This window comes from Fukomys damarensis, unplaced genomic scaffold, assembly GCF_012274545.1.
Source record: "Fukomys damarensis isolate Sample0158 unplaced genomic scaffold, DMR_v1.0_HiC HiC_scaffold_10, whole genome shotgun sequence".
In the NCBI taxonomy this organism is placed as follows: domain Eukaryota; kingdom Metazoa; phylum Chordata; class Mammalia; order Rodentia; family Bathyergidae; genus Fukomys; species Fukomys damarensis.
Window position 1 is genome coordinate 134,248 of NW_022900922.1, and position 11,675 is coordinate 145,922.

An 11,675-nucleotide genomic window follows, 5' to 3' on the forward strand; every position below is an offset into this window, starting at 1 on the left:
ACAAAAAAAAAAAAAAAAAAGCAAGGAACTAAAATGTTTCTGTGGATTATTAGCATCACAGTAGTATGCTGTTAAGGTGAAATCCTGCGATCAAGATACAGTGCTTGCATTTTAAGGAAATCTGTCTCATACCAGGCCCTTACCAAACCATCAAAAATAGTTTTGTTCCCTAGAGGAAAGTAGCCTAGAAATTTACACTGTCATTAATGTGACTTAAGGCAAGTCACTTCACCTCCATGAACCTTACTCTACACCTGTATAATACAAGACATTTTAAGTGTGTCTTTTGACCCAATATGAACAATAATAGTGAGGTCATTTAATTCATTTTAGAGTCTGTTACACATTTTTGGAACAGAAATCACCTTTTGTATTATAAAACCTCTAGCACGCAGATTTTAAGTTTTAAACATAAAGAATCCCAGCGTGAAGGCACACATCTGTAATCCCAGCACTCTGGCAGGCTGATGCAGGAAGGTGGCAAGTGTGAGCTCAGCCTGAGCAACTTGGTGGTAAGACCCTACCTCAAAAGACAAAGGATTATAGCTCAATGCGAAGATCCTAGGATCAATTCCAAATACTGCAAAAATTAAGGCAAATTTCAAAAAAAAAAAAAAGTTGCCCCTACTAAATTCTCTCCCGGGCAACAGTTTTTTTGTTTTTTGTTTTTGTTTTTAAGTTTTCTGTCTTTGACCTAGTACAATAGATAACAAAGTTTTTCTTTGAGAATGCTTTTTCAAATTCGGGAGAAATAGTAACCCAGCATCCTTCCCACCTGTCCTCTTCCTATAGAACTTCCAAGCCTATTGATAAAGAGCTTTCTCTTAAAACAGCTTGCGCTGAGACGCCTAGGTGTGCCCCCCCGCCGTCTGCTGTGTCACGTGGGTGTTGGGCCCCGCCCCAGCCGCCTGCCAGTTGCGGCCCCACCCCCGGAGCCGTGAGGTCTGCCTGCTTGCTCCTAGGCTTTCAGAAGCAGCCAGCTCTTCCTGTAGCGGGAGGTATGGGCACATGGCTGCCTGCGGGGGCTGAGCCTTCGGAAGAAAAGCCTGCGTGCCTCTATAGTGCTTCCGTACAGGGCTGACTTTCGTGTGTATTAATTTGAAAGATTGGAAGGGATATTTGGTAAAGCATGGTGGCCCATGATGAGACTGGAGGTCTCCTACCTATTAAAAGGACTATACGGGTCTTAGATGTTAATAACCAGTCCTTCAGAGAACAAGAGGTAAGATGGAGAAAAACAAGCCAAAGGAATATTTTTTTTTAAGTGTTTAAGAGTTGTAACGATTTATTAACTATAATTTTAAATTTATTAAAACAAAATGTGTGTTTGATTTATGTTCAAGTTTTGAATTGTGCTAAGGAACTGTGGTCTAAATTAAAATTTGAATATACATAACTTGTATGTAAAAAAACTTAAAATCTGCCTAGTTAAATATTTGTGTCATTTTTGTGATATTTAATATGCTGTACTTTAACTTGAATGCTTAATTTGGCTCTGTGTGTGTGTGTGTGTGTGTGTGTGTGTGTGTGTGTGTGTTTTAACTCGAATTCATATATTTATATTACCAAATCTGAGGAATTCTTCAATAGAGTAAAAGGAAAAATAAAAAATATCTAAGTTAATTTTAGTAAACAAATTGCTAATAAAGCACTGTCTGACGTGGTGTGCATGTTTTTCTTCCACAACTATTAAATTCATTGTGTACCATTTTTTTCTTCAGAAAGGGTGCTATAAAATATTTAAACCAACAAAATATTTTTCTAAACCCTTTGCTAATTTTCTAAAGTCAAAAGTCATTTTGGCTTTTTAAAGTATGAACATTTATCAAAATCAAGTTACTTTATGTCATTTTAAATAATATTAAGTTTATACTATTTTAAAATAGTGTATATTTTATTAAAATAATGTAGTATTTTGTATATGGTACAGCTGCAATGTATGTACTCTTGGTATTTACTACATTATCACTTAAGAGATAGAAATAGTGTTTCTGTATTCAACTTTTACATATACTTTTAAATTTTATATATATATACCTTACTGGCTGAGTAAAGATGTATGTCCAACATAACACTTTTTGGTAGTTAACATAGCTACAATTTTTAGGAGGTGCGCTTTGCTTTGATGTGGTTTGGCTTTGGTTTTTAGTTTCTGGTTGTTTGGTTTTTGCTTAGTGCTTCAGTTTTCTCAAATGTATAAGCATTTTCTATGAGTTTTGGACCATCAGAAACTAACTTTAGGGGTGGAGTGTATCTTAGTACTAGAGCACTTGCGTAGCCAGGTGTGAGGTCTGGGGTTGGGGAGCTTTTGTCTAGTGTCACATATGGGCCATGTTTTTGGCATGCTTTTATTTCAAACAGTAAAAACAGGAGTGTTGTCAGGGTTTTAGACTACAATATAGCCTTAATAATTTGAGTATTTCCATGTGTGAGTGGAAAGGAAATAAATCCCATACAGTCATAACTCATTTTTATCTTTTTAAAAATAACTATATTTTTATCCTTCTGATTTCAGTTTTTGTCAGGTTCAGAGATTATCAGGTGACTCAAAACAAATAAACCCAGACACATACTGACTTTTTTCAAGTGTCAGGATTTGACTGAATATAGAAAAGACCCTTCTAAAGTTATGCCATCAGAGAAGCATCATTGGAGGAATGCTTTTACAAAAACAAATCCTTTTTTACAGAAAACTAAATTCACAACAGGATTTTCCTATATCGTGTATGAAAGCAGATTTCCTTTGTTAATAAATGTAACTGGCTAATCTGATTAAAAATTAACCCGAATAAACAATGTAAACTCAAATTGAGAGCCCTGGGTTTTTTTTCCCCTGCGAGTGAACTTTAGCCCTGATGAAAAGTTGCCTACAGTAGAAAGTTCCGTGAGGATGTGAACTACGTTGGTATTCTTTATTTCCATAGATTTTTGGGTTATCTTTTGAGGAGAGTATATAATTTCAGTATCCACATCTGTTGTTTTAAGTTCTTTATGTTCACCAAAACATGCTGCTGGCACTCAAAAGTAAATACAACATGATCACCATTGTATGAGCCGTACTATTGGTGGTCATAAATAACTGTGTTCCTCCTCTCTTCCTTTATTACCTCCAAATATTGTACCTGTATCCTGTCTATGGAGAAAGATAAATATGAATATAATACCAGTTCTCCAAAAACATTGTCTTAGAAATATGTTTTGTGACAGTGCAGATATTTATATTCTTAATAACATTCAGATTATTAATTCACCAGGATTTGTAAAAGAAAACTACATTTAGTTAAAATTCACATGGGCCAAATCCTAATCAATATTACAAAAGAGATTTGTTTTTCTCTACCTCTTAGGTGACCCATGAATGCCTAAGCCATATTGCTTTTCCACCAAAAAAAAAAAAATTCATTGACATTTTTCATTCTTTTGAAACTTATTCATATCTGCCAGTCTTCACATATGTCCTTTTAGTAAGGCAGGAACATTATTATTGGGTCCCCAAAAAGCATGTACAAACTGTTTAGAGATGTCTCCTCTCCCTTCCCCCAGACATTTTTCCTGACTTGGCACCATCCTTTCTTAGCAAGCATTTTAAACTTGAGGAACTCTGAAGAATAATATCTCCATTGTGGAGAAGATTATAGTGATTTTTAAAGAACATATTAACTACTAGAAATGCTTGGCATAATATGCTGCTATCCTAAAGAGACTGCATAAACAACATCCAACTAGTTTCAGAAACATGCTTTAGATATATTTACATTTAATTATCTGAAGTCTGTAGTTTTCATTCTAAATGTCACATAATTTTGAATTACCAGGGACTTAATAGTTCTGCACTAATCCTATAACAATAATTTTTATCACTAGTTTGATGTTATATAATTAATAATATCAATAGTTTATTTTCTCCAAACTCAATTCCTAATTTCTCCTTTCAAGTTCACTGGGAGGAACATCTTTCCAAAAGACTTTTATATTGAAATTAAATAATTTGTGATTTACTGGAAAGTCAGACTTGTTACACTTTAAACAAGAAAGAAGAGCTAACCTTTGTTTTCAAAAAAGCAGAACAGAACTGACAACTGCTTTGTTTCAAGTTAATGTTGGCATATCTTACTTTGTGAGGTAATTCTTTTACCATTCAAACAGAAGACGCTTTGTACTGTCTTTAGTAAATGGAAAGGAATGCCTTGTGCCCTGATCTACACACCCATGTGTCACTCAATGTGCACAGATGTGTGAGGTAAAGGCATTCACACATGTCTTCCACCACCGCAGTGTGCGCCATTTTGCTACATATCTCAAAGGTTTCTCTGTCAGTTCATTTAACATGTGCACACTAATGGCTTTATATCCAAAGTGTACTTTGCAGTGAATTATTTGGGAAATAGGAAGTATTCTACAACTCTATTTCTTAAAGGCTTCAGAGTTCTGAATTCTCTTTAATCTACAAGCCTCTTCACTTTGGTGGTTCACATTCCTTTCTGAGGCATTTGTAGACGTTTAAGAGATTTGGTAAGTCCAATTGTTTGGAGTAGACTCAAGTCGCTTAAGTTTCTTTCCAAACAATTTTAATTCTGCCAGTTCTTCAGTTATTTGAAGGGGTTTCTTCATCCCCTTTTAGATGACTTCAGTCATGTCAGAATTTCTTGAATTTCTTCTTTTGATCCTCACACAACTTTGTAAAAAAAATTCTGATTTTTAGCCCTGTTAATCTGAACACTAGTTTTTGTCCATTTCTAGTGTCATACGTGTTTATTTAAGGGTTATCCGCTAAATGACGTAGTTAACAATGAAATTATATAGTATCTAGGGTTTTCTTTAAAATAGACAAGTAAAGGGCAAAGATGAAGCAGTTTGTTATGCAACAAACTATTGAAGATGACTGATAGATACATAGGATCTATTGTGCTATTCTCTATGTACATTTGGAATTTCTCATAATAAGGGTTTTCCAAAAATTTTTGTTATACATTGAATTTAAAAGTTATATAGAATATAGGGCTGGGGATTTAGCTCAGTGGCACTGTGCCTGTATGAGGTCCTGAGTTCTATCCCGGGTACTGAAAAGAAAAATATCAAAAAGTTATGTAGAATCTAATTTATTGGGTTTTTTTTTTCAGCTTTGACTGAGTTTATTGGTACATTTTAGGGATACAGTACAGTTACATTCATTGTTGGGATCTTGTACCTCTACATGACAAGTCTTGATTCTCATTTTTTCCCCTTACCCCTGCCCTCCCTAATTTATTGGTTTTTTGTTTGTTTGTTTGTTTGTTTTTTTGGTGCCGGGGATCGAACTTGGGTCCTTGCGCTTGCAAGGCAGGCCACCGAACCGCAGAGCTAAATCCCCAGCCCCCTAATTTATTGGTTTTAATGTTAGTTTTTCTTCTTTCCAATGGTAATATTTGTTAGGTTCTCAAAGTAATACTGTATTTTTAATAAGTTATTGTTGGTTAGTAGTGTTCTAACTAATATAACTGGAGAACATTCATTTTCAGAATTCCGTGTTTCTGGATTTTATATTATACAAAAACTTTTATGAAAGGAATTAACTTTGTCCACACTTGCATGAAATCATTATAGGTAAACACACATTTAATGTATTCTGGTTTTGTTTTTACAGGAACCAAGCAATAAAAGAGTTCGACCTCTAGCTCGGGTCACATCCTTGGCAAATTTAATCTCTCCTGTAAGAAATGGAGCAGTCAGACGTTTTGGTCAAACAATACAGGTAATGAAGGGAGGAAGGGAAAGTAATGTAGTCAGGGAACTATAAACCTGAAATTTGTTATTTTCTTTAAGCTGTACAAACCTGTCTGTATTACTATACTGAAACATGTTTTCTTTTTGGAATATACTGATAAAGAATATTATTATGAGAACAATGTTTGTATAACCTTGTTATACCAATTTGCATTGTATATACTTTTCGGTGGTTTTTATTACCAAAGAGTAATTTTTTGGCTGATAAGTATTTTTAAATGATGGAATGAAATATAAATAAAATTGCTTTCAGCATTGAAAAATTCTCAGGGTTTTGTTTTTAAATTGTGTTTCTTCACTTTAAAAAAAATAACTGTAGCCTCCAAATCTCAAACTCTCCTTTGTTCATCTTTTTAAGTCATTTACTCTTCGTGGTGACCACAGATCCCCAGCCTCTGCCCAGAAGTCATCTGGCAGATCAACAGTCCCAACGCCTGCCAAAAGAAGAAGCAATGTGCTGTGGTCAGAGATGTTAGACATCAGTATGAAAGAGTCTTTAACCACCAGAGAAATCAAACGTCAAGAGGTGCGCTAGCATCAGTTTCAAGTACAATACCATATTTATTGACCTTATACTTAAAGAAAAAAAAACTCATTTTAAATAATGGGTTCCCAGAAGACTTAACAAACTAATTTCTTGTAGGAAATCTGCCTTGTATTTAAGCAACAGCTCATAACATGAAAAGAATACTTTGTGATGAGTGGTGAGCATCCATTTAAACAGCTCTGATGTGTAGAAGTATAAAACACATGGCAGCCTCTCACTAGCAATCCTATTCTGAATTAGCTTTCAGACTAAATCACTTTAAAAAGATTTGTTCAAAACAGTTAAATAATGTAAATGTCATTTGCATATGATTTTCCTTTCTCAAAGAATGACCTCTTACGTTTGCTGGATTTTTTTTTTTTAAGGCAATATATGAAATGTCCCGAGGTGAACAGGATTTAATTGAAGATCTCAATCTTGCAAGAAAGGTCAGTAAATAATCTTTTAACAACTAGTTTTAAAAATTACATTTCACAAATTGTAAAGGGTAAGTTTCTTAACCTTTAGAATAGAAAGATCTGCTGGTGCCTAAGTGCTTTACATGAAGTGTAGATATATCTCATCAAATATGAGTATAAGGAAGAGAACTTTTGCTGGATTTATGTATACTTTAACTTCTTTTACTCAATCTGTGCTAGTTTTAGCATAGTTAGCCAAATGCATTCAAGTAGAGTTTTCTTATGTTTTGTTTGCTTGATCCTTGTGTGACTGATTTCTCCTCTTCTGATTAGGCCTACCATGACCCCATGTTGAAGTTGTCTATCATGTCAGAAGATGAACTCACACACATATTTGGTGATTTGGATGCTTACATACCTCTACATGAAGGTTAGATGTGCTGTTTGACTGAACTGCAGTTATACAATCAATTTAAAATCTAAACTAATAACATGTTGACCTATTTTATAAATAAAATTGTTGTTCTTTCTGCTTTTCTATACTTCAGATTTGTTGGCAAGAATAGGAGAAGCAACTAAGTCTGATGGAACAGTGGAGCAGATTGGTCATATCCTTGTGAACTGGGTATGCAGTGAGTCGTTGATTCTAGTTAGTTTCTTACAGATTTGTCATGTTACAGTTTGTGATGTAAGTATCATTTGCAAACAGATAATGCATTAAAACTAATATTTATGGTGATAAGAAGTTACGTCTTAAAGAAATTCATATATAAACCTGTTTGCAAATATGATTCTGCAAAGACAGGATTTCCTCATTGTATGCTGCTAATTATCTGCTGCATTCTTTCATTAATAAACATTTGAGTGCCTGCTAGACACTGAACATTGGGAATTCAGTAATGAAAGGTGTTTTCTGCATTTATAAACTTGTGAGGGAAGAGTCAAGCCTATAAATATTGTCAGGGTTGGTGATGACTATACTAAATGCCCAAGCTATCCAGGAAGCTCAAGTGACTAACATCTAAGTGAGGTTGGAGGAAGTAGAAGTCATGAGTCTTCAGTCAAATATAACAAATTAGGGAACTTGTAAAAGAGCATTCTGATATTAGCCCAGAATATAATTCTCCCTTTATCATCCCCAGGAAAATGTTATTAAAACTCAAGAATAGCTATATCATCGTTTGGTGTTTTATGTTCATAGGGCTATTAACGTACTTAACAATAATAAGAATGCATCATACTCTGTTTTTTATTCTTCAGTTACCAGGCTTGAATGCCTACAAAGACTACTGTAGTAACCAGCTGGCAGCGAAAGCTCTTCTTGATCAAAAGAAACAGGATCCAAGAGTCCAAGACTTCCTCCAGCGATGTCTTGAGTCTCCCTTCAGTCGAAAACTAGATCTTTGGAGCTTCCTAGATATCCCTCGAAGTCGCCTAGTCAAATATCCTTTACTATTAAAAGAAATTCTTAGACACACTCCAAAAGAGCACCCTGATGTTCAGCTTCTGGAGGAAGCAGTAAGTAGTCCAATAAACAAGTCTTCCATTTTTCAAGTTTGTGTGTTAGAGTACCTCAGGAAGATATTTCAGTCTTTCATATACTAAATCAGCACAGTGAAGTGTTTCGTTGTTATTAAATACCTGATACATGAGCACACTGTAATAAGGAGATGTGTCTGTGTGGCAGTTATATTTTACATTAATAGTTTAATCGAAGGACTGGATTTTAATCTGGCCTATACCACTAGCCAGCTTCTGACTTTGGATAAATCACTCAGTTTGGCTGAGACTGTTCCTTCATCTGTGAACTGAAAGGACTGATTGAATTGATTTCTAGAGTCCCTTCAAGCGTTCAGTTCTGCAGTTTCAATTGGCTCTTTGCCCTGTAGGGAAGGAAGCAGAAGTTAATACACTGAAGTTGTTCATGAGTTTATTGTGGTAATTTTTAGGTATCAATAATACAAGGAGTTCTCTCTGATATCAATGTAAAGAAAGGAGAATCTGAGTGTCAGTATTACATTGATAAGCTGGAGTATCTGGATGAGAAGCAAAAGGACCCAAGAATTGAAGCAAGTAAGGTGCTGCTGTGCCATGGGGAGCTGAAGAACAAAAATGGACATGTGAGTGCATTTGAGTACTAACAGAAAACAAGCTTCCCTCTTCCCATACCATTGAACTTTTTTGCACATAAGTTAGGAAGCAGGTTTGTAAAAAATTCATGAAATGGTAAAAGAATACTGATTTTTATTTTATGTTATCAGCTTTGATAAAGCAAACATTTGTGTCCTATCGGAGCATAAATAGGATGACTTAAATTTCTCAAGGATTAGTGGTACTTTTTCAGTTTAGAAGCATAAATTTACTCATTTGAGTAGGGGTTCCTTTCCAGGTTCTTTATATTTACTAAAAAACAACACCCTTCCAAAAATTGTTTTAAGACTTTCTAATTAAGGAAGCAGTTTTTAATAAAACTATTCAGTACATTTCTACAGATTAAATAAAATCAAGTTTATTTTTTAAATACTAATTACAAAAGTGGTGGACCTAAGTATAACCATGGAATGGTATTTTTGTTTCATTATGTGTCTTTTTTTTTTTTTTTTTTTTTTTTTTTTTTTTTTTTTTTTTTTTTTTTTTTTTTTTTTTTTTTTTTTTTTTTTTTTTTTTTTTTTTTGTACTGGGGATCAAACTCCTCGGGCCGTTGTGCTTGCAAGGCAGGCGGTGGAACCACTGAGCCTGATCCCAGGCCTTCATTATGTGCTTTTACAGCTGGGAATGGTGCCAAACACCTATAATCCCAGCACTCGGGAGACTGAGGCAGGAGGATCACTGTGAATTCAAGACCAGCCTGGGCTACATAGTGAGTTCCAGGCCAGTCTCAACTACACAGTGGGACCCTGTCTCAAAAAAAACAAAAACAAAACATGTGCTTTTTTAAAAGCCCAATTTCAAAATTGGGTTTTTTTTAGAAAACGTTTTGAAATCTGATATCTCTGATTTTTATCACAAGTCTTAATTTTTCTGTAAAATTTGTATAGCCAAAATGAAACTATTAACATTTTACCAGCTTGGATTTTTTAATTGCTACTTTTTCGAAAACTATGATACATAATACTAGTGTTTTAAGTCATATTTCTACTAATAGTCTAGTCTTTGTGATGTCATAGTGCTAAAGTATTGCTTAACCCAATAGTGCATACCAATAAAAAATGTTTTGTGAGGGCCAGGAATTTAGCTCAGTGGTTCCGCCGCCTGCCTGGCAAACTCAAGGACCTGAGTTCAATCCCTGGTACCAAAAAAAAAAAAAAATAAATAAATGTTTTGTGAAATCTTGATATTGAATTTTCCATGTAAAATACACATAGTCTTGAAATTACTATCTTACGGTCATAGACAGGATCTTAGGGAATCAATTTGATAAAATTAAGAATGTCAAATCAAGTTTTTAACAATGTGTTTCCGTCATGTGCAAAGTTCCATATTGAGAGAGCATTTTTTCCATTTTCTCCAGAAACTTTATATTTTCCTGTTTCAAGATATCTTGGTTTTGACTCGGCCTGTTACTCGGAATGAGCGTCATTCTTACCAGGTTTACCGGCAGCCCATCCCAGTCCAGGAGCTAGTGCTAGAGGATCTGCAGGATGGGGATGTGCGAGTTGGAGGATCCTTTCGAGGGGCTTTTGGCAACTCAGACAAAGGTAAAAATAGTTTAAAAAAACATAAACTAAGAACTAAATGAATTTATTCTTAATCTTTAAGAATTCTAAAAATTAAATGATTTCCTTTTCTGGTACTTGGTTGAGTTATTTCCTTTCTTTTTTTCTTCAAAATTTTTCCAGCTAAAAATATCTTTAGAGTCCGCTTCCAGGACCCCTCTCCAGGCCAGTCTCACACTCTACAAGCCAATGATGTATTCCACAAGCAGCAGTGGTTCAACTGTATCCGAACCGCCATTGCCCCTTTCCAGCAAGTCACCAGTCCGCCAGAGCTTCAGGATTTGCCAGAGCTCCACGAAGAGGGTGAAGAGAACAACCCTTCAGCCGGGAACCCCCAAGCCCAGAGAAGGCCATCGGTGGTTTCCAGTGTTACGCGGGTAGAAGGCAGTGAAAATGCATCTGAATTTGGTTTTGGTGTACAGGTAGCAGAAGACTCCAAGAGTGCAAAGGGACATCAAGTGCAATATTGCTTCCGAAGAGCAAGCGACAAAGCTCAGTTAAGTGGCAGACAAAAAGAGACTTTGGTGTAAAGGGAGCTCTGTGGATTAACTGTCAGGGAGACTATTTATAAATGTGTACAGTTCTGGGTTTTTTGTAATGGGGCTCTCATAGGTTACTTTGTACCAGTTGTAACATTTTCATGGTTTGAGGTTCCTTTTCCTTTCTTTCTTTTATTTTTTAATGGCAGCTAAAGGTATTCAGATTACAATTAAATTGCAGACTTTTTTTCCAAAGATATTTTCTTGGATTATTTAGAACATGCAAACCTGATATTTTTAATCAGATGAAATATTTATGAAATTAATGGGTTTTTCTGATTATGGACTCTTGACTTTTCAGTACCAATCAAATGTGATATTTAGAATATCTGCTAAAACTCAAAATTTTTAAAATACTGGAATTCTACCAGCATTCTTGGTTAAGCCTTGCATGTCAAATATAAAATTTTTATATTGGCACCTAAAATTTTCATGAAATATATGTTTGAAGTACTTCAAAATTTACGTTGAAATGTAACTTCCTTAAAAAAACTTAATAAGTTTTCTGTTTTATCAACTGGAATATTTTTTATTATGTTAGACTTTTATTTTCACTGCACATTCCGCATTTTTCTTTCATTTATCCTGCCAGTTATTTAATTTTTTATTGTAAAGTAGTTTTTAGTATTTCCTTTTATTTTTTTACTTTGGTGCCTTTTCAAATTGGCATGTCTCTAAAAAGTATTTTCTTCCTGATTAAAATGCGTGTGTG

At 34.7% G+C, this 11,675-nt stretch overlaps 1 protein-coding gene across 1 annotated transcript in view; it reads left to right on the forward strand.

The window, feature by feature from the left end:
• The window catches only part of Net1 (neuroepithelial cell transforming 1), a 42,011-nt gene extending 30,773 nt beyond the window's left edge, over positions 1-11,238 (forward strand). The window contains exons 4-12 of the mRNA XM_010621437.3: positions 5,624-5,731; positions 6,122-6,289; positions 6,676-6,738; positions 7,042-7,138; positions 7,257-7,333; positions 7,969-8,226; positions 8,658-8,828; positions 10,220-10,406; positions 10,548-11,238. Of these exons, the coding sequence (XP_010619739.1) occupies positions 5,624-5,731; positions 6,122-6,289; positions 6,676-6,738; positions 7,042-7,138; positions 7,257-7,333; positions 7,969-8,226; positions 8,658-8,828; positions 10,220-10,406; positions 10,548-10,954 (1,536 nt within the window). The 3' untranslated portion in view covers positions 10,955-11,238. The remainder of the gene's footprint in view (positions 1-5,623; positions 5,732-6,121; positions 6,290-6,675; positions 6,739-7,041; positions 7,139-7,256; positions 7,334-7,968; positions 8,227-8,657; positions 8,829-10,219; positions 10,407-10,547) is intronic.
• The last annotated feature ends 437 nt before the right edge of the window (positions 11,239-11,675 follow it).